Below are 19,985 nucleotides of genomic sequence, written 5' to 3' on the forward strand. Positions count from 1 at the left end.
CCATATCCCAGTTTTGACTGTTAGGGTCTTAGTTCAGCATAAACTGCTCACGATGCTTCCATTTTAACCAGTGAAGCCATGTTAGAAAGGGTTTACTGATGGAAACAACTCATTCGGATATTTTATAAAGAAACATTTAGTGGAGGACCCAGGGGCTTATAACATTGTTGTAAAAGTGGAAGGGCCCTCTCTAGATGGTTCCTGCAGGAATGGCTCCAGAACAAGGAGAAACAGCCACAGAGTGCTCTGCTTCCCCAGCAGGTACCACAATGAGCTAGATGTACACTAGCTCAGGCATCACCCTTGCTGGTGCCATGAAGCTCAAGACCAGCTGAGGATGCAGCCAGAGAGAAGATGTCTTTCCTTGGACTTGCTGGCTGAACCAGTAAAAGATGGCATCTACCTCACTGTTCCCCTGCCAACCAAAAACAAATGTCTTTGGCTGCAGAAGCTGTTTAGCATCTAGAACTCTAGGGAATCTTAGACATGTGCCTGTTCCTAAGAGTAGGAAACAAACCAGAAAGAGCTAGTAAGATCTGTCACTGCCAAACAATCTAATGCGACTTTGAGAGACATGGTTGTGCTGAAGTCTACTTTGCCATCTTCAAAATGAGGATAAATGTTTTGAATATGCAGTGTCCTTTGTAGGTGTCCTGTTAGGGGCATTGGGCAAGGAACTAGATCATGAGGACTCAATGGATCAACTCCTTGATGAATTTTTATGATGGCTTTACTGGGAGGTGGTAAAAAGAAAGCAGGGTCTAATTGAAGTAAGTAGGTCGCTGGGGGTGGGCACTAGAAAAATGTTCCCAGAACCTGTTTCTCTACACGCTGGTAGCCACGAGTGAGCAACCTCTGCAGCATGCTCTTGCCTCATCCCAGCCCCAAACGGCTGACTCTGTCAAAATCTCTGCAACAATTATTCAAAGTAAGTTCTTTAGTTGTTTTCTCAGGTACTGTCACTGCAACAGAACTTGAATAGACCCAACAAAGAGTTGTGCTGAGGACTTACAGGGGGGGCTATACATATAAAACACATAAGAAGTAAGTTTCCCTTGTAATTTTGAAGGCTTGGTTTTAGTATAGGAAGTCTGCCACCCTTCTGACCTTCATTTGTTTTGCTACCTAGGATCTTACAGGATTTTCTTAACACTTCGGCCCTGGTGATAAATCTCCTTTTCAAGATATCTTTAATCTTATATAGTATAAAAATGAAGACAATGTATATGCGCTTTGGTAAGTCACAATACTATCATTTCAACAACAAGTGAAGGAAGAAGAAATGCCACCATTCAGCTGTTGTAGTAAACCAGTTATTACTTTCATTCTTGCTTTAGCTAACTTGTTTGATCTGTATCAAGACTTAGAATGTAGTTAACTGTGCCAAGTGGTGACAGGCTGGAACTGGGTTATTGAGGAAAGGCTTCGTTATAACACCTACTATTTGAATAACTAAAAAGAGAATGTCCTAAGAGAGTGAATTTTCATGTTAAAAAAGCCTAAATCTACTTAACTCCTGATAAGCAAGTGACATGGAACATTAACCTACAAACAACACTGATCCCTTAGAGTGAAGTAAACAAAGGTCCAAACTAAAGAAATTAGAAGATACAGCTTTTCTAAACTCATTAAATATTTGGTTATATGATATCAGGTAATACTATAATAGAAAAACTTCTGGGACTAAGAAAAATAAAAATAAAATATTTAATACTTTTGAAAAAACCTGCAACACCAGAAAATATTAGGAATAATAAATCTGCATTAAAATGTTAGAATTATTGAAACTAAATAATGATGCTGTTTAATCAGAGGACAGCAACTCCTACTTAGAGTCACTGTGAAGGTTCCATACTCACTGTTTCTCACAATCAACACCATCACAACCTTGCAAAGCTCCCAGATCAGGTGGCACTTCCATCCTGACTGACAAGGAGGTAAGGGTGACTAGCCTTTCTACTACAGACCTAACACCTGTGAATGTTCATTTTCCTTCCATAGATTAGAGGATGGAGTAAAACCATGGGAGAACTTGCAGGAACATATACATGTCCAATGACAGAAATTTAAATCTTCTTAAACAGGAAATCAAAGACTAATTTGTTATCTACATTAGTTCTATGAATATAATTATTCTTTTCCTGGAATAGAATTAACTTTATTATATTATTAATATTATTAACTAATTTATATCAATATTACTTTCAAACAGGCATTTCTCCAGATTATTACCAGTCCCTTTGGTGTCCATAATATGGAGAAGACAGAGAATAAACATCTGCCAAAACTTTCCTTTACTTCTAACCTTCAAAAAATAAGACTTCCCTTTGTCACAGGCCTGCATTCAGTATTGCCTTGGCTCATACTGTATTACAAAACAAACATCAAATGTGAATCTAGAATTCAACACCTTTCCCTAAACACAAATGACCTTGGGAAAGTGAGTATTATGAAGTGTCGGAGTGTTGTAAGGAGGTGGAGTCCCGCAGACTTTAGAAAGTTGAAAAGCATTGGAGGCTATAGAACAGTCTAAATCCACTGCAGAAAAGATCAGAGTGTGAGCGCTTAAGCTTCACCTTGCTTCTGGCTCACTTTCCACCAAGGCTGACGGTCTAAGTGTGATCCCCAGGACCCACATGGTGAAAGGAGAGAATCAGGTCCTGAAACCATCCTCTGACCACCATGCATCCACTGCAGCACACACTTCCACCTCACCTACCCCTCACATACACACAACTAAATACACAAATGTTCTTATCTGACTTCTTTCACTGTTAGAATCAGAATATCAGAGAAAAATATAACTTAAAAGTCACTGGTCTAAATCCTTTGATGGTCATCAGAAACTTGATGCTTAAAATATTTTAGAAATTTACAAAGCTGGATGGATGGAGCTTGTGTCTTTGAACTTTCCTATGTGCGTTAGTTGATGAAGTACACCCAAGCAACAGGCACATTTCAGTGCTGCTTTAATCTTAGCAGCAAAACCCATCAGAGTCCTCAAAAAGTCATGTTTGTGTGTCCTCAGTAAGTTTCTGAAAAACTATCCATGAAACTAAATATTATATGTGAATTCTGTTGTTACCTATGAAATAAACTGCAAATTTTAAACATATTTTAAAAGTAATTTGTAATTTTGGGTTTTGGATTAAAACTTCCTTGATAAAAGGTTAATATCCTCACAATAATAACAATAAGCAATCATTACAAAGCTCCCAGGATGAATGACTAAGTATGGAAGCAATCTTTTTCTCATGAATGTACCTCATAAACATGTCTTACAGAATCAAAGAGAAGCTCTCTCAAGTATACTATGATAATAAGAATTCTCCACTCAGCTTATATTAAAAGTTAAGCAAAGAGAACATTAGTAGTATGGCACATACAGAAAATACATGAGTTCTACTGATATTACATTTTTACATTCAGTATAATAGTATTATAAAGAAGCCTCAAAACTGTAGTATGCCAAGCTCTAAGATTCTGAAAGGATGTGGAGGGCAAGGCTAAAGAATAATGAGACATGGCTACTAAACATGAAGGCACACTGGTACCTAGGGGACAATTTAAGAGCAGAAGACAGACAGCTTTCTGTAGATTTAAACAGCATGCTTTAGAAGCTATTTAGCTGGTACTTTCTCTTCCTTGTAAGTAGCTCCTAGGCACTTATTGTACTGCCTGGCAAAAAAAAAATTACACAATCCATGAGTATAGACTAACACATGGAATATAGGAACCACTTAGCTTGATCAACAGAGAAAACTGTAGTATTGTCTATGGTAGTGTTCTTAACCTTCCTAATGCTGTGACCCTGTAATATAGCTCCTCATTTTGTGGAGACCCCCAACCATAAAATTATTTTGTTGCTACTTTATAACTATAAATTTGCTAATGTTATGAACTGTAATGTAAATATCTGATATGTAGGCTAATACGTGACCCCTGTGAAAGGACCAATTTAGAAAGGGGTCATGACCCATAGGTTGAGAACCACTGTTCTCTGGCAAATACAAGTAATATGGGGCTGGGAACAAATGACATTCTGAAAAAAATACAAAACATACTTTTTGATGCGAGTCTCTTCTAGTTTAATTCAGTTATTATTGTATAGGAGCCTATTCTCCATGGAAAACTACTACTCACCCAGACAAGATAGTGAAAAAATTTAAAAACTGGAATAATAATAGAATATTTCATTTTATAAAAACATACTCCTTAAAACATTAATTGTTCTCCCCCCCCCTTATAAAGCACTCTCATTTAAAATGGTATTTACACAGTGGAGTACAATTTAATTGTAAAGAAAAATGAAATTATTAAATTATAAATGCATAGAACTGGAAAAAAAACTATACTAAATGAGGTCACCCAAGCTGAGAAAGGTAAACACTGTGTGTTCTCCCCCAAATGTGGATTCAATTTCACATCTTTTGTTTTGTGTGTTTAACTTAAGAGCACAAGTGGAAGCAAGAAACTAGAACGGAGCCTGTGGGGTGCTTTAAGAGGAGATAGTAGATTGTAAATAATACAAAGAAGAGAGGCAGAATACTGCAGGTGGAAAGGCTTAAGCAGGGAGAGGTGTGGGAATATAGGGGAAACCAGGAAAGAGAGGGGATGGACCCCCCCAATATATGCAAACCCACATAGAAACCTACTATGTCATAATATAATGATGATGATGATGATGGTGATGATGATGGTGATGATAATGAATTGATACATGTGAGATGAAAGAAGAAGGGGCACTGGGGTTAAAAGTTTAAGTGGGGATGGAAGGAGGAGGAAGTGGAGGAAGAAAAGGAAGAGGAAGAAGAGAAGGAAGAGGAAGAGGAAGGAGCAGTGTGTGCCTTCAATGGTCTTTCCCAGCACTGGACCATGTATGTATGTGGCAATTTGGACCTTGCAGGTTAGGTATGCCCACTGATGCAATAGTGACATGAAGGTCTGAATAAGAATGGTCCCCGTAGGTCCATGAATTTGAATGCTTTGCCATCAGGGAGTGGCAGTATTTAATAAGGATTAGTGGGTGTAGCCTTGCTGAAGTAGGTGTGGCCTGATTGGAGGAAGTATGTCCAGTCTCAGTCTCTCTACTGCCTGAGGATCAGGAGATAGAACTTTCAGCTACTTTTCCAGCAACATGTCTGCTTGTGTGATGTCATGCTCCCCATGATGATAATTGGCTAAATCTCTGAAACTGTAGTCAATCCTAATTAAATTCTTTCTCTTGCTAGAGTTGTGTTGGTAATGGCGTTCTTCACATGACCAAGACATGGGGTAAATAATCACTTTCTGAATGGATTTGATGCCTGCCCCACAAGAGAGAATTTCATGCCTAGAATTTCATACTGTAATCCTGGAGAAAATCTCAGGTCTGGGGAGGACAAAGGCCCTTATTGTTCTCAACCTTGGCTACAGAAGTTTCTTTTTTCAGTGGGCAGTAGTCAAGGGGGAAGCACAACTGGTCAGAATGCTGAGAATGATAAAAACTTGAGTGCTCAGATCCAGAAGGCTCAGGCAGCATCACTGAAGAGGAGGCAGAAGCATGGTGAGAGCTACAGGATGGGAAGGGTGCTGTGAGGCGCTCCTCCTGGACACAGTGTGAATCCCAAGTACAAGATCAAGCCAGCCAAAATTCTGGCATAGATGGGGTAGATCACAGACCTCCAAACCTCACGTGTTACTGAGGAGCTATTGGCAGTTGATAGTTTCTGGGAGAGAGAGGAAGATTCACTCTGTTTTTGAGGATGTGGTCATTACTAGGAGTCCCATGCTCCAGTGGAAGGCCCGATATCCCTGCACATATGGGCAGCACTAACTGGACTTAGTGGGTTATAAAAAGATGCAGTTCAGGTAGGAATATGCTGAGGGAGACAAGGGAAGACTTGGGAGAAATATGATCATATTTTATAGTACATATATGAAATCCTCAACAATAAAAAATGTTTTAAAAGGCATTTCCCCAAAATATCTTATTCTGAAAATTTTAAATTTGTTAATTCTATCAATAAAACTGAACCCCAAAAGACAGAATACACCAACCACTATCTTTTCCTTATAAAGATCTTGCAAGGACTTGTTTAAAGTAAACTGGATGCGCCATGAATGGAAACCTGCAGGTTCAGACACTGTCTAGTGTGACACAATGGGCTACAGCCTAGGCCTTAGGCTTGGATAGTCAAAGCTTAGAAACAACCGTGAAATATCAGGCCTCTAACTTAAAATTTAAATGTATTCTAAAATCTGCATATTTACATTGTAAAATGTTTCTTATCCAATATGACACAGAAAGAAATATAAGTCATAATTTACACTTACCCAAGTCACAGATTTTCTCATACTGAAATAACTTTGTGACATAATGCATCTCCCTGGTTTAAATAAACAACTCAGCCATTACTCTCCTGGAAACTGTAATGTCTTGTGGGAATTTTGTTAAAAATAGAGATAATGTGTGATTATAATATGGGGGAAATTAAAAAGCTTGAGGTCATAATTTTTCAGTGAGAAACACTTTAGTTTTTTTCTCAAAAAAGATATAAAGTATAACAAGGACTTTTTCCCCTTTTTTACTTTTAGAATAATTTTGTGGCAGTTCTAGAAAAATAATTTTGATTTGGGTAGCAGTATGCACTCTATAAAACTGGTGAGAAAGCTCCTTCTGAATCCCCTGGTTTAACCTGTAAGGAAAAGGATAACTTCTGCAGTGAGTCTGGACAACGCAGAACCAACCATTTAATGCAGTCAATGCACAGGACCTGCATGAGGACTTAGATCGAGAAAAGAAAGCACGTAAAGGAAACCATGACCATCTTGAAGGGCAACTTCCACAGAACAGATGGGTGTAGGTAAATGCATCTGGTTACTATGCAAATGATATGCTGTGGAAGCAGTGGGGTTGATCACAGACTTCTCCTGTGGCATGTGTTCATGTGACCATGAACAGAAAATGTATCCAGGTCATTCACGAGATACTCACAGAAGGATTGTACGAAGGTTCCAGTATCACAGGTAACGACATTTTCCCTTGAAGATTCAACTTTGTTAAATAAAAAATCTTTTCCCCCACAATCTTTTCTTTCTTCATGCGATGGACGCCATATAGTCTAAACCTAACTGCATAGTTTCCAATCATCTCGGATTCAACGTGGTTAAATTTGAATGTTTCTGTGAAGACAGGGCATGGTCCTCTCTGGATGCTGGTTTTGGCTCTCTGTTTTTTTATAGGTAGAAGAACAAGGTGTACCTGCCACGAGTTGCCACCTGTCCTGTTATATGTTGGAATGTCTGTGACAGCTGTCACTGTTACCAGAAGCTTCTGTCTTTCAGAGTCATAGTCGAAAGTCACATCCAGGGTGCCATATTTAGCTTCTGGCTCTGGATCAAAAGGTTTAGGAAGCTGCGAGGAGGATCCTTGAGCTGACATGTCCTAAGAAAAGCAAATTTAAATATTTTTAGTTTTTAACCCTATTAATTAATCTAGTATGAATAAATGCCAATTTCTTTTAGAGTATGACATAAAAATAATTTTCATTTGCTATCATGAAGAAACTATAAATATAGTGAAGAAACTACAGGCAAAAGGTACCTTACAGGGCACAGTAACTTAAGTGGGTAAAATACTTCACAACGAAGAGATCTTTCGAGCATAATATTCACTATCACAGTTTTGAGAAAATTGGATGTGTGTCTGTATAAACTAGAGTTTAATGTGCATATTAGTGTCATAGTCTTTGTTCCTGAGGGAGGAGTCTGCAGAGAAAAGCAAAGTTCAGTGCTATAGAAAAATCTGGCTCAATTTTCAGGGCTGTCTAAGATGCCTTCATCTAAATGATAAGACTTTAAAGCCAGTGGGAATGGGAAACCTGAGTAGAAATGTGAAGGGCTCAAGGCAGTGAACATTCAGTCTACTTCATACCATTGACCGTGCTTACCTCAGTTTTCAACTAGAATTCAAGACAACTGTATCCTTCTCACATTAATTGCCAATGACATAGAGAAATATACATTTCAAAAGCAGAAGAAAGGTTAAGACTGCACATGTTAATTATGACGTGGTCAGAAACTAAGACCATGTTGCCAGCAGTTGTCTCAAATTCCTGCTGGTTTAACCACCTGTGATAGTTGGGGAATCTTATCTAGTTACGTTACTGATAATCTTAAACCAGGTTTCTGACTTTTAAGCTACACACTTTGACCCTTCAAGTATTTAATAAAATATACATAATGTTCATTAAAAAATTGGATTATTGTTAGAATGTTCCAAAGCTTTCTAACCTTGGATACACTCAGAGAGCAACACCACAGTCCAGAGCCTCTCGTGGATATGATTACTGTCCAGCTTAGCAGATGGAGGCACACAGAGTGCCTATGGGAAACACCTAGCTCAACCTTGCAGTGGGAGTGCTTGCCTTCCTTTCTCCTTCCACAAGTAGGCATACAAGCAGTGTGTGGGGTCAGTTTCAACCAAAAGAACAAGAACGGTGCTCTAGGGAATGGTAGGATAAGGAGCTGGGCCCTGAATGATGACATTATGCAAAGCATTGCTTAACTAGAACATAAGTGAAAGAGATACAAGTTTCTGTGTTTTCAGTCAACTCCGTACTATGTGTTAAGCTCTATTTCAGTTCCTCTTCCTCCTCTTCTTTTTTCAAAAGGCCCTTCTTTAGGCTAGAACAGCAAAAAGATAGGAGTCTCTGACACTATAAGTCTTATATGGTCCTTGGTATTATATATGGAAAACAAGAACAAACTTTTATAAGACATTCTTAAAATTGTCTTGTACGTATATGCTATATGTGTTTGGTGTATATTGTATGTGTTTCGTGTGTGCACATGTATTTGGGGGTACACTAACATATATACAGAGGCAGGAAGAGTACATTAGGTTTCTTGCTCTATAAATCTCTACTTTGTCTCTTTGAGAGAGGTCTCCACCCAGCCAGGAGCTTGTCATGTTTTAATCAGGTTGGCCAGCTAGTAAGCCTCAGCAAGCTTCCTCTCTCTGCCCTCAGCAACCGGGTTGCAGACATACTTTGCCATGCACAGATTTAAGTGGGTGCTAGAGATACAAACTCATTTCATAATTGTTATAGCTTATCAATGTATCTTTGTTATTTCAATTCAGTATTTTAAAAGTAGCATCATGGTAACAAAGATTTTTAGAAAACAAAAAGTATATAAGGTCCTAAACAGCTGTTTCTGGATTTTGTTTCTGACCCATTCTAACAATTCTTAGAAACACAGGTGGAACCTTTATATGTTAAAGCTACTATTCCCATCTCTAAGAAAACAATCCTTCACTTTCAAAGTATTGGGGTTCCACCTGTTGCAGAAAGCCTTCAATAGAGCTAGCTAATTAACTTGTTACAAGAATACTCTGATGAATGATAGGTAATATTACAGGTACATGAAATAAATTTGGAAAAAAATAACAATTTTATAGTAGCATAGGGTATCAAAATTTCACATCTAAACATTTACTCAATGTATACTTGATGTATACATGATGGCATATATATATATATATATGAATATATTTGATGGTGCCATAAAAGAAAGGAGTGGAAACAAACCAAAAAGTGTTAACACAGCAGTCCATAGCTTCTGAAATATACCTACACACAGCTATGACTGCCTAAACATAAGGAAGCCGTCCTAAGGTAACAAACTATGAGATATGCCAAAGATTCATGGACCACAAAGAATATGTGATGGAAAAAGTGAGCACTGGCCCCACAAAGAGATGGAAAGCCCATGCCTTGCCATGTTTACTGTGGGCCAAGGCTTTATCATCCATTGGTAAGTTTCTCTAGTTGGCAAGTTTCAGAGGTGAGCAGGTATATTTGCCCCTTTATGTTCCATAAATAGGTGTTTGCTGCCAGCTGTGGGTATTCTTTTCAAATCTCAGTGTTGGTTCTTGCTAGCAGGTGATAACAGAATTTCTAGTTAACTGAACAGAAGCAGACCTAAAGGCCTGTGCAGGCCGCACTCTGAAGTAGATGAGAATTCACTCACAAAGCACACACACTTAGGCAGCTGGTTGTCATTTGTATATTTTACTCTGCTGACTGATGCCTCTGGGACAGTTTGCCTGGTAGTATGTTTGGTTGGCACTACAAAGAAATCGTCAAACAACAGCTCAGGTCAACAAAAATGCAGGATGTAGAATACAGGCTGCAACAGTTAGATAAGGTAAGAGAAGCTACAAGGGAGGAGATGCCGTACGACTGGCACCGTCACAGGAAAGCACAGGCTCTTAACCTCAGAGCCCTCCCTGGCAACTGTGGCCACGCATCTGCTTACTTCAGGGCTAAGGACTGCTGTGCTGTCGCTAGGGACATCATCTTCATATCCTTTGTTGTGATAGCTCTCAGCCTCGTGACCTGTGCTTCCTTCACTGGGACACTTGTTGAAAGAACACCGTGGGCTGTTGCTGCAGTGAGAAATCTCGCACTTGGCATCCCCAATTTCAGAGGGTGTGCATGAGAGATGAGGAGAACCACTGTCGTCTTGGTAAGGTGGCGGCTGCAGCTCATCCAGTGGAGGTGTCCTCCTCATCCTCTGAATGCAGTTTCCTGACAAGGACAAGAGTGTGGTCATTGTTTCTAATCAGTTTCAGTCCAAGTAACTGTAAATAACTTTAAAATGTGAAGTAAACACTCAATAGCAAAAGCAGTTAAAATTCCTAAATGAGTTTTCTTTTTCTTTAGTCCAGGCACAGACTCTTTCCTTAGCTTTCCACTCTCCTTTCACCCAGTAAAATCAGGAAAAATAAAAGCCATATATTGTTATGAACCATACAAGGAAATCTGATCAGAACTATCTTTTGACTGAGTGTTTCTCTCCCCAGGCATTCCCAATACCATGTGGAATTCATGAGTTCCCTTGTAATGGATAACCTCTTGAAGTGTCATAAAAGCATGGTGGCTAAAACAAATGAATTACATGACTTTCTCAGTTATGGGGATAAAATCTAATCAGCATTCAGCTTAGCATTTTCTACATCTATTTGGTTTTAGAACCGTAAATAGATCATGTTCAGTGCTGCCTAAGTCTTTATGAATGCCCAACTCATTCTGGTCCACAGGACGAACCACCACTTTCAGGAGTGATATGAAGCTACGTTTTCTCCCTCACTTAAATTGTTTTTTAATTTTTTTCTTTAATAATCTGCCCCCATCTTCAATTAAGACTAAACATATCTATGAAAATGGATAAGAACTGACATATATTATACATTTTATGATCTAATAAACATAGTTTTAAAAATATTGACCATTTTTCCATTTTCTTTCTAAGAAATTAAACCCTCTTAATTCTTATCTACCTTCAAAATAATGGTTATTGAAACTCCAAAATATATTAAGTCTAGATGCTATGGTACATGCAAACACTGTCACTAGTACACACAAATGAGATAAGAGAGCTGGGAACTGTATAGGGTTGTAGCTATACTGGTATCGATTTACAAGTTAAGCAGATAAAGTTATGTAGATAGGTTCAGAATTCAGTGTTGAATATTAAAGTTAAACATTGCTCTGACAAAAGGTACTTTTAAAGCCCCCATTTAAAAAATACCAAAGTCCTCCAGGCAGTGGTGGTGCACACCTTTAATTCCAGCACTTGGGAGGCAGAGGCAAGTGGATTTCTGAGTTTGAGGCTAGCCTGGTCTATAGAGTGAGTTTCAGGACAGCTAGGGCTACACAGAGAAACACTGTCTCGAAAAACCAACCAACCAATCAAAGAAACAAACAAACAGACAAAAAAAAACCCAACAAAAAACCAAAGTCTTTATTCAAATAAAAAAATAATAATCCCTGAACCATGAATTTACATAGTTGATCAAAACTCCCAATTGTAAATAAAGACTCTTACTTACTGAGGCTAGTACACTAACTTCAAAACATTATCAAACAAATGCAGTTGAAGCCAAACTAGAGAGGACCTACTAGTAACCACAGTCACGTGGCAGTCAAGATGGCATGCGCCAAGTGGCTTTACCAAGCTGCATAGCCCAGCAACACAGGGAGCCCTGTACTACCAGCAGTGCATCAGCTTTATTTACCAGCGGCTCAAGTGGAAGGCTTCAGCCTGGGTGCTGAAATGTTTGGTTTTCCTGATAAAAGAAGGGACACTCAATTGGCATCTCCTCTTTTCTCCTGCTTGAAGTTCAGTAGCCATCTTGTGACTGAGAAGTGACAAGCATGAGAAAGAACTCTGAGGAGAAGCAAAACCCCAAACCAACCAAACAAACAAACAAAAAATGATTAAAAAGCCAACACCCATGGGTATTTGAAACATTACCCCAAACTTTGATGACTAAGGAAGTCAAAGTAAAAACACCAAAGTAAACACCATAGCTTCATTTTCTGTATATAGTTACTAATACAGCCTCAACAGACACCATTTAACTCATTAAGCAATACTTTATCTTCTAAATATCATACTACATCTGCCAATGAGTTAAGTTAGATAATAGCTATATACCTACTTACATATAGTCAGTCAATTTTGCAGGTTTAAGTGCATATACTAGAATGTTTGGTAACTTCAAGAAAATAAAACAAAAACAATAAATTAGCACCCTGAAAATAAAAGGTATAAAATAAAAGCAGAAAGATAAATTTTAAAACCTATAGATTAGAAAGCATTAACAAATGAATACATAATTCATTATAAAGGGAAATAAAATTGATACATTGCTAGAACGGGGTAGTTAGAAAAGAAAAACTGGTAATGCAAGTTATTAATATTAGGAATGAAAGAAGCCAGGATTTCAATTCTTGCAGGAATTCACTGGTGTGCACTGGCACTGACAGATGACCTTGCCCAGGACAGTGACACAGACAAGGCAGCCAAGCCTAGGAACATCACTGACCATGGTGCTGAATTGCAGAAGGAGGTTAGCATCAGTTGGGTAGGTGGTGAGCACTCTGAAGCTCATGTTGAGGGCCATCTATAAGTGGGAGGCAAACCAAACAGATGCGTGACGTCAGAGGAGAAAGCCTGTGTGTGGCCTGATGATCAAAGATCAGATGCTCCCAGGTAAATGTGGCCATGTCTTTTACTGTTAGATAAATGAGTTAGAACATGGGAAGGGAAAAAAGCTAGGGCCAACTCTGATGACTTAAATATGAACTAAAGCCTATGTCAACTTGACACAAGCTAGAGCTTTTTTTTTTTTTTTGGATTTGGTTTTTTTTTTGAGACAGGGTTTCTCTGTATAGCCCTGGCTGTTCTAGAACTCAATCTGTCCACCAGGCTGGCCTCGAACTCAGAAATCTGCCTACTTCTGTCTCCCAGAGTGCTGGGATTTCAGGTGTGCGCCACCACCGCCCGGCTAGCTAGAGCCATTTTCAAAGAGGAAGCAATAATCAAGAAAAATACCCCAACTAGACTGGCCTGTGGGCAAGTCTGTTGAGCATTCTCTTGGTTGAGTACTGACATGGAGGGGGAATGGTTCACAGTGGCACCACTCCTACACTGGTGGTCCTGGGTGCTATAAGGAAGCTGGGTGAGCAAGCCAGGAAGTATTATTCCTTCATGGCTTCCACATCAGTTCCTAGGTCCAGTTCCTGCCCTGCTTGAGTTCTTGACCTGACTTCTCTGGATTATGGACTACATCATGCAGTTGTTAGATGAAATAAACCCTTTTCTCCCCCAGCTGCTTTTGGTCATGGTATTTTATCACAGCAACAGAAACACTAATTAAGGCATATACTCGGTCAACACAGTATAGATGTATGTGTGTGTTCATGCTTATACATACAGCCATGCAATAAACATTCTAAGGCTTCCCAATGAGAAAGCCATTACCCTAGCAGCAGTGAGCCCAGTGGTTGAATCTTATTATCTATATTCAATATTACAAACAACCAGAACTGCCCAAAGCCATGGCCAGTTCTAGAGCTGTGCTGGGGCAAGTACAAAATAAGTGTAGGAAGGTGGTGGATACTGAGACACATTCAAAGAGCGCCAAGGACACAGCAAAAGAACAAAGAGGCAGCATCAGGCAGCTGCCATCAGCCAGAGCCCAGGAACAATGGAGTTCCTAAGCAGATAGCTATAGTAAAGGATTATTGTTTCATCAAAGGAGAGAGGAGACTGGGAGTCCACACAGATATGAGTGAGTGATCAGAGGATCTTTGAGGAAGAATATGGGTGCATGACCCCTTCTTTACAATAAAGAAGATAGCAGCACCTGCATCAGTGACCATTATTAGGTAAGGCTGTGTATCACCAGAGGAAACATTAGAAACACACCTCAGAAAGCAGAATGCCATCACAAAATAAGTAACCAGTGATTTAAAATAGACCCAGAATGACAAAGGAAAACCACACAATATAATACTAACTACAAAAACACCCAAGAAAATAACAAAAAAAAATGCATTTTTTAAAAGGTCTCAATAGAAACTGTAGGCTCATATGGCTTCCCCAGTGAACTAACCATTGAGGGAAGACAAAACCCTACCAATCTTCTACAATATATTCCAGATAACATTAAAGATAGACAATTGTCTAAATTATTTTATTATGTCAGCATAATGTGATACCAAGACTTAAAAAAAACTCTCAAAGAAAAACAAAGTGTTAGCTAATCCATCTTGTAAAGATAGACATAAAAACTTTCAGGATATATGCACTGCAAACCCAGAACCACACAGGTAGCACTGTATCAAACCAATTTGGTTAACTTCATAGGAATGCTGTGTTCTAAGTGAATTTAGCTTTCAAAATTTAACCAATCAAATTTACTACACATAAAAATTAACAGTAAAAAATAGTATGTTAACTGTAATATTAAAAAAGTACTTGGCAAAATTCATTACCCATTAATGATAAAATCTGAGAAATTAAGAAATTCCCTCCCTCACCTGCAGATAAGTCCTACAAAAAAAATGTCATATTTGATGATGAAGGGTTGAAAGCTTTACCTCTGAGTTCGGGAATAACACAAGAGTATCTGTTATCACTACCTCTATTCAACAACACACCAGAGGTCCTTTCCAGCCAGTACAATAAGGCAGGATCAAGAAGGTAGAAAATGAATGGAAAGAATTAAAATTGCCAGTAATTTCAGGTAACTATCATGACATAAAACAAAAAACAAGAGAAAGACAGAGGGGAAAAGAGGGAGGATTTGTTATACTAAAGGAAGTTTGACACTGTCTCAGCATAGGGGATTAATAAGTGAAAAGGCAAGTGAGTTTCTATGCACATGCAAAGGACAATTGAAAAGTAAGATCTTAAATCAATCTCATAATTAATGTCTAAAACCACAAAATGTCTAAAAACAAATTATATTGGTGTTATTTTTTCAATCACAGTGTTCATGTGTTCTTTCAACAACTGATAGACTTCAAATTTCTCAGCAGTGGCTATACTCATTCAGGATTGATTAGTTACAAACAAGCCAAACTTCCTTTCTTCAGCAAGGAATCTCAAAAGAGAAACACAGACTTGAGAATTACATGTTTCATAAATGCTTTCACTAGTTTTGCCACTGCAAAAACTAATAATTTGAAAAGCATTGCAAAAATTAAAATGAAAAAGGAAAGAAGAACCATGGCAGATTATCATAACCTTAATTAGAAGATGATTTCAACTGCAGTTGCCACTCCAGATGGAAGCTCCTTCTTGAACAAATTAAGACAGCCCTGGCATTTGATATGCTGCACTAGCTAGCAAGTGTTTTTCTTTCACAACAACACAGGGATAACAAAAATTAACAGGTTGTTCCACTTGGGAACACCAGAAATACCTCTAGTGTCCTGCTTCAGAGGAATTTTCTTGTTCAATGCCACCCTGCATTCCACAGAGATCCTGAATGCATGAAGATCTCACACTCATCTCTGTATATGACAGCAAAGAAGTAGAGGAGCAGAAGAGCCAAGGGATGGCGTGCCTTAAACACCCGTGTTTGGCAGAACTCAAATCAAACTTATGAAACAATGTGTTTGCCATTAAAGTTCACAAGGTCGAAGAGATGCAATGGAGTATCCCTCCCACAGTCAGAGAGGATTTGCTGAGCCTTTTCTGTGTTTTCAGACAGAAAACCCTCCATTTTGAAAGTAGATTATTACAAACTTGAACATACAACTCTGGCATAGTCACAAAGGAAATTAAGAAGCTGCTACCTTTGAATAGTGTTCAAAGCAGGACACATGTACCTTTATGTATGAGAGGAGACTGGAGTAAGTCTATATTTGACCTTTGTAACCTAGACAACCAGTATGTTATAGCATAGTAAGTATCATTGGAAAACCTTGACAGTAGAACTTCAGTAAAAGACTATGGGTTTAAAATTATCTTTTTACTTTTTGCACCTTTGAATGAATTTTACAAGAATATAGTTTGAATTATTTTTGTATGGTCTTAAAACTCTAATTCCTTATTTAGCTTATTTTCTTGATGGTCTGAAATAATCCCTGACTCAGACTATCCTCCACACATAAAAAAAGCTAATGACCAGACATGGTAGCATAACCTTTAATTCCAGCACTTAGTAGGCAGAGGCAGGTGGATTTCCATGAGTCTGAGGCTAACTTGATCTATATAATGAGTTCCAGGTCAACTAGGGCTACAAAGTGTGACTTTATTTTGGAGAAGAAGAAAGGAGAAAAGAGGAAGGAGAAGTGATGGAGGAAGAAGAGAAAGAGGAAGGAGGAGGAGGAAGAGGGGGAGGAAGAAAAGAAGCAGAAGTAGCAGCAGTGGCAGCAACAGCTAATTCTCCTTACTCAACACACGTTCTCTTTGAGTGAGAAAAAATTCAACTTGCTGACTCATCTCTGAAATAGTACAAACCACCCTTGCCTTCAGTAAGTACAGTGCTTCTTTTGTTGAGGAAGAGCATAGGATAAAAATTAGTATCAAACAAAGAAAGAGAAGGCAGCAACATGAGTGAAGGCGTTGACAGCACGTGATCACTCAGGTGAGGTGGGGTGTCAGCTGACCTTGTCACTAAGAGCAGGTGAAATGGGTGGGTGGAATGACACTGTTTTGCACTCACAGCCCCAGCAGGAATAACTGTGACTTTCCAGCTGAGGATAAGAAAACAACCATGGTAACCATATATACGCCAACACTAATGGAGGTAGAATGTTCTGGTATTATATCCCTTTTCAGAGGTGGCCCTAAAAGATAAGAGAAATTAAATCTTAATGACAGACTCTGCAACCATCCATTTGATTTTCAACTTCAGAGTAAGAATGTTTTTCATTTCTTGAGTATCTGTTATGGGTCTGGCTGAATATAAGGACTAGGAGGCGTTTGGGGTTAAGGCTAGTCTAGAGAATGGTGTCTCCTGGAATGGCTTTAGGGCCTGAAAATATTTACATGCACAACAAATAACACCACAAGTGTGCAGCAAATAGGAAGACTTGTAAAATTTGACCCATATACAGCAAGATGAATAGAAAGTTTCTAAATGGTGTAACATATGTAGCTCCTCTATTTCTCTGCTTTGGTTTTTAATGAATAACTGTTTTATTGTTGAATTTTCTACTGACCCAGAAATAGCATCTAAGGATTTCAACACCTGAGTTCAACATGACCGTTCTCCCACTCCAATACACAACCTGGCAGTGTTATCCTCAGCCAAAAGCATCTCTGGGGTCATTATCACATACTCCTCAGGATCTCATTCAAACTTCCACATGCTTCAGCATCAGGATTACAGAGTTTATTATGATTATTTACTGTATGCGATAAAAGCATTTTGAAGAAGGTATCCAGTGACTAAGTGCAGATTAATACATTTGGCTAGTTCACCATGTCCACAAGGCTAAGGCCACATATTCATTTCATTCTAGGCCATATTAAGAAGCATGTCCTCAATTATATGCCTTGAAGATGCCTCATCTTAATGAAGTTCTATAGGCAAAATACAGTTTTAATTCCACTGTATTACATTCCTGTATAGCTGGTTTTTAATTGTCAAATATCTATATATCACATTCAGGACAATATCCTAAGTATTTATAAGTGTGCTCTAAACAATCCTTAGCAATCCAGCTCCACTCCAGCTATTTACCTCAGCTCTCCAGGATTTAAGATCACTCAGCACAATCACAGCAAGACACCAGTGTGTTCCTCTCTCACCCAAATACCCTTAACTTTCTCTCCCTCTCCCACAGGTAACTTTATATACTGTCCTTCAAGAATAATCCTGGTTGTTATCTCTGAAAAATCCAACCAACTATTTTCCCCAGTGCATACACACTGAGTGTTCCTAAGAGCTTCTTCAGTCACAGCCCTACTTCCTTGTCATCACGTTGTTCACATTAACCACAAATGCCTGTGACAGAAGACGCTCTCGTGTCTACCTGACAGATACTAGACAGGTACTAGTGCCTACTAGAGAACTGAGAACACAACCACTAAGGTGCTTTGCTCAACACAAGACAAGATGGTTGTGGTAACTTACTTCTTACAGGACTGGATGGGCAATAAGGTCTCTGGGTCCAAGATCATGAACTTGCACTGGTTTTGTTTGTTTTAAGATTATGATACAGAATCAGTGGGAACGAGGAGGAAGAACTAGGGAGAAAACTGGAAAGGAGAATTAGAAAAAAAAAGAAAAAGAAAGTTTAAGAACGCTTCTACTTATAACATATTGGAACAATATACTGATGTGGTAGAAATAAAAAGAAAATCACCATTTAAAATATTTCCTTACAAAAATAAATGTGAAAAATATAGCAAGATAAGTTAAACAGGGGCTTCAGATGTAGCTCAAGAGTTGAGCAGATGCCCAGCTCACACCAGAACCTGGGCTTGAGATAGAACCAAAGGAAATAAGGTACTTGAAAGGATCCATTGGATAATATAAATCTGAAAAAGTGACTGAGTAGTTCCTTCAGGAAATACTGAAGGTATACTATTCAGAGATGATCTAAGTAAGCAAACCCTTCTGCTATAATGCTAAAGTCACTCCTTCATTCATTGTTCCTGTGTTACGGGGGACTTAAACCCAGGGCTTCATAAATACCATGCAAGGATTTAGCAATCAGCTCAGCCCTTGGTTCTGATTTAATTCTAAATATACAAAGCAGACATCTCAAACGTATTGCCATAAAATTCATGGAATCATTGTAAACATACAACACTTCTTTAGTCAAAATAGAGAGGTCTTTGTTATTCCTCAGAAACTTCACAAAATTAAGCTAAAAGAAAAAAATCTTTGAGTTAAAAACTCTCTGGTTGCATTGAAGAGACAACCTAGCCAGTAAAGTGATTATCATGCAAGCATAGAATCTGAGTTCAACTTTTAAAACTCACATTGAAAAGGTTGGGCATGGTGATGCATATCTATAGCCCCAGAGTTGAACAGACAGAAATTGAAGGAGACCCCAAAGCTCTTTGTTGATCAACCAAATTTATAAGGTCCAGTAAGAGACCTTGTCTCAAAAAGCAAAGTAGATTGTACCTAAGGCTTCCACATGCACACATACATAATCATACTCATATATGCACCTGCCCTCACACAAACCAACATCCAAGGTAAAACTAAAAAGTACATTTTCACATCTTCAAATAACACAAACACAACTCAGTATCAATAGTGGTATCGTGTATTTTATTCAACTACAATGAAACTGACAAATTCTTCCTTGAATTTGAGGGATGACTGTTGGAAAATTATAGTTGTGATTTCACTCAGTTTTATCAATTATATCAATATATATGCTTATCACTTAGCGTCATGTTCAAAACTCAAATTTATTCTGCAGAACATATAATAAATGATTAACAACATCAAGGAATTTCTACTTTTGTCCAAGAAGACAATGATACTGGATTCACCTTCCAGCTGTACACAACCATAAAACTGGATTAAATGGTGACTTTCAAGATGACTCAGTGGCCAGGTATGGTGGTGCATGCCTGTAATCCCAGCACCTAGGAGGCAGAGGCAGGCAGATTTCTGAGTTCGAGGCCAGTCTGGTCTACAGAGTACGTTCCAGGACAGCCAGGGCTACACA

At 38.5% G+C, this 19,985-nt stretch overlaps 1 protein-coding gene across 2 annotated transcripts in view; it reads right to left on the minus strand.

Moving 5' to 3' along the window:
- Syt14 (synaptotagmin 14) overlaps positions 1-19,985 on the minus strand; it is a 151,736-nt gene that overhangs the window by 30,926 nt on the left and 100,825 nt on the right. For both annotated transcript variants that reach the window (XM_052200935.1, XM_052200936.1), the window contains 2 exons: positions 10,303-10,574; positions 6,977-7,426 (listed from right to left, as the gene is read on the minus strand). In XM_052200935.1, the coding sequence (XP_052056895.1) occupies positions 6,977-7,426; positions 10,303-10,574 (722 nt within the window). The remainder of the gene's footprint in view (positions 1-6,976; positions 7,427-10,302; positions 10,575-19,985) is intronic.

Source organism: Apodemus sylvaticus, chromosome 12, assembly GCF_947179515.1.
Source record: "Apodemus sylvaticus chromosome 12, mApoSyl1.1, whole genome shotgun sequence".
NCBI lineage: Eukaryota > Metazoa > Chordata > Mammalia > Rodentia > Muridae > Apodemus > Apodemus sylvaticus.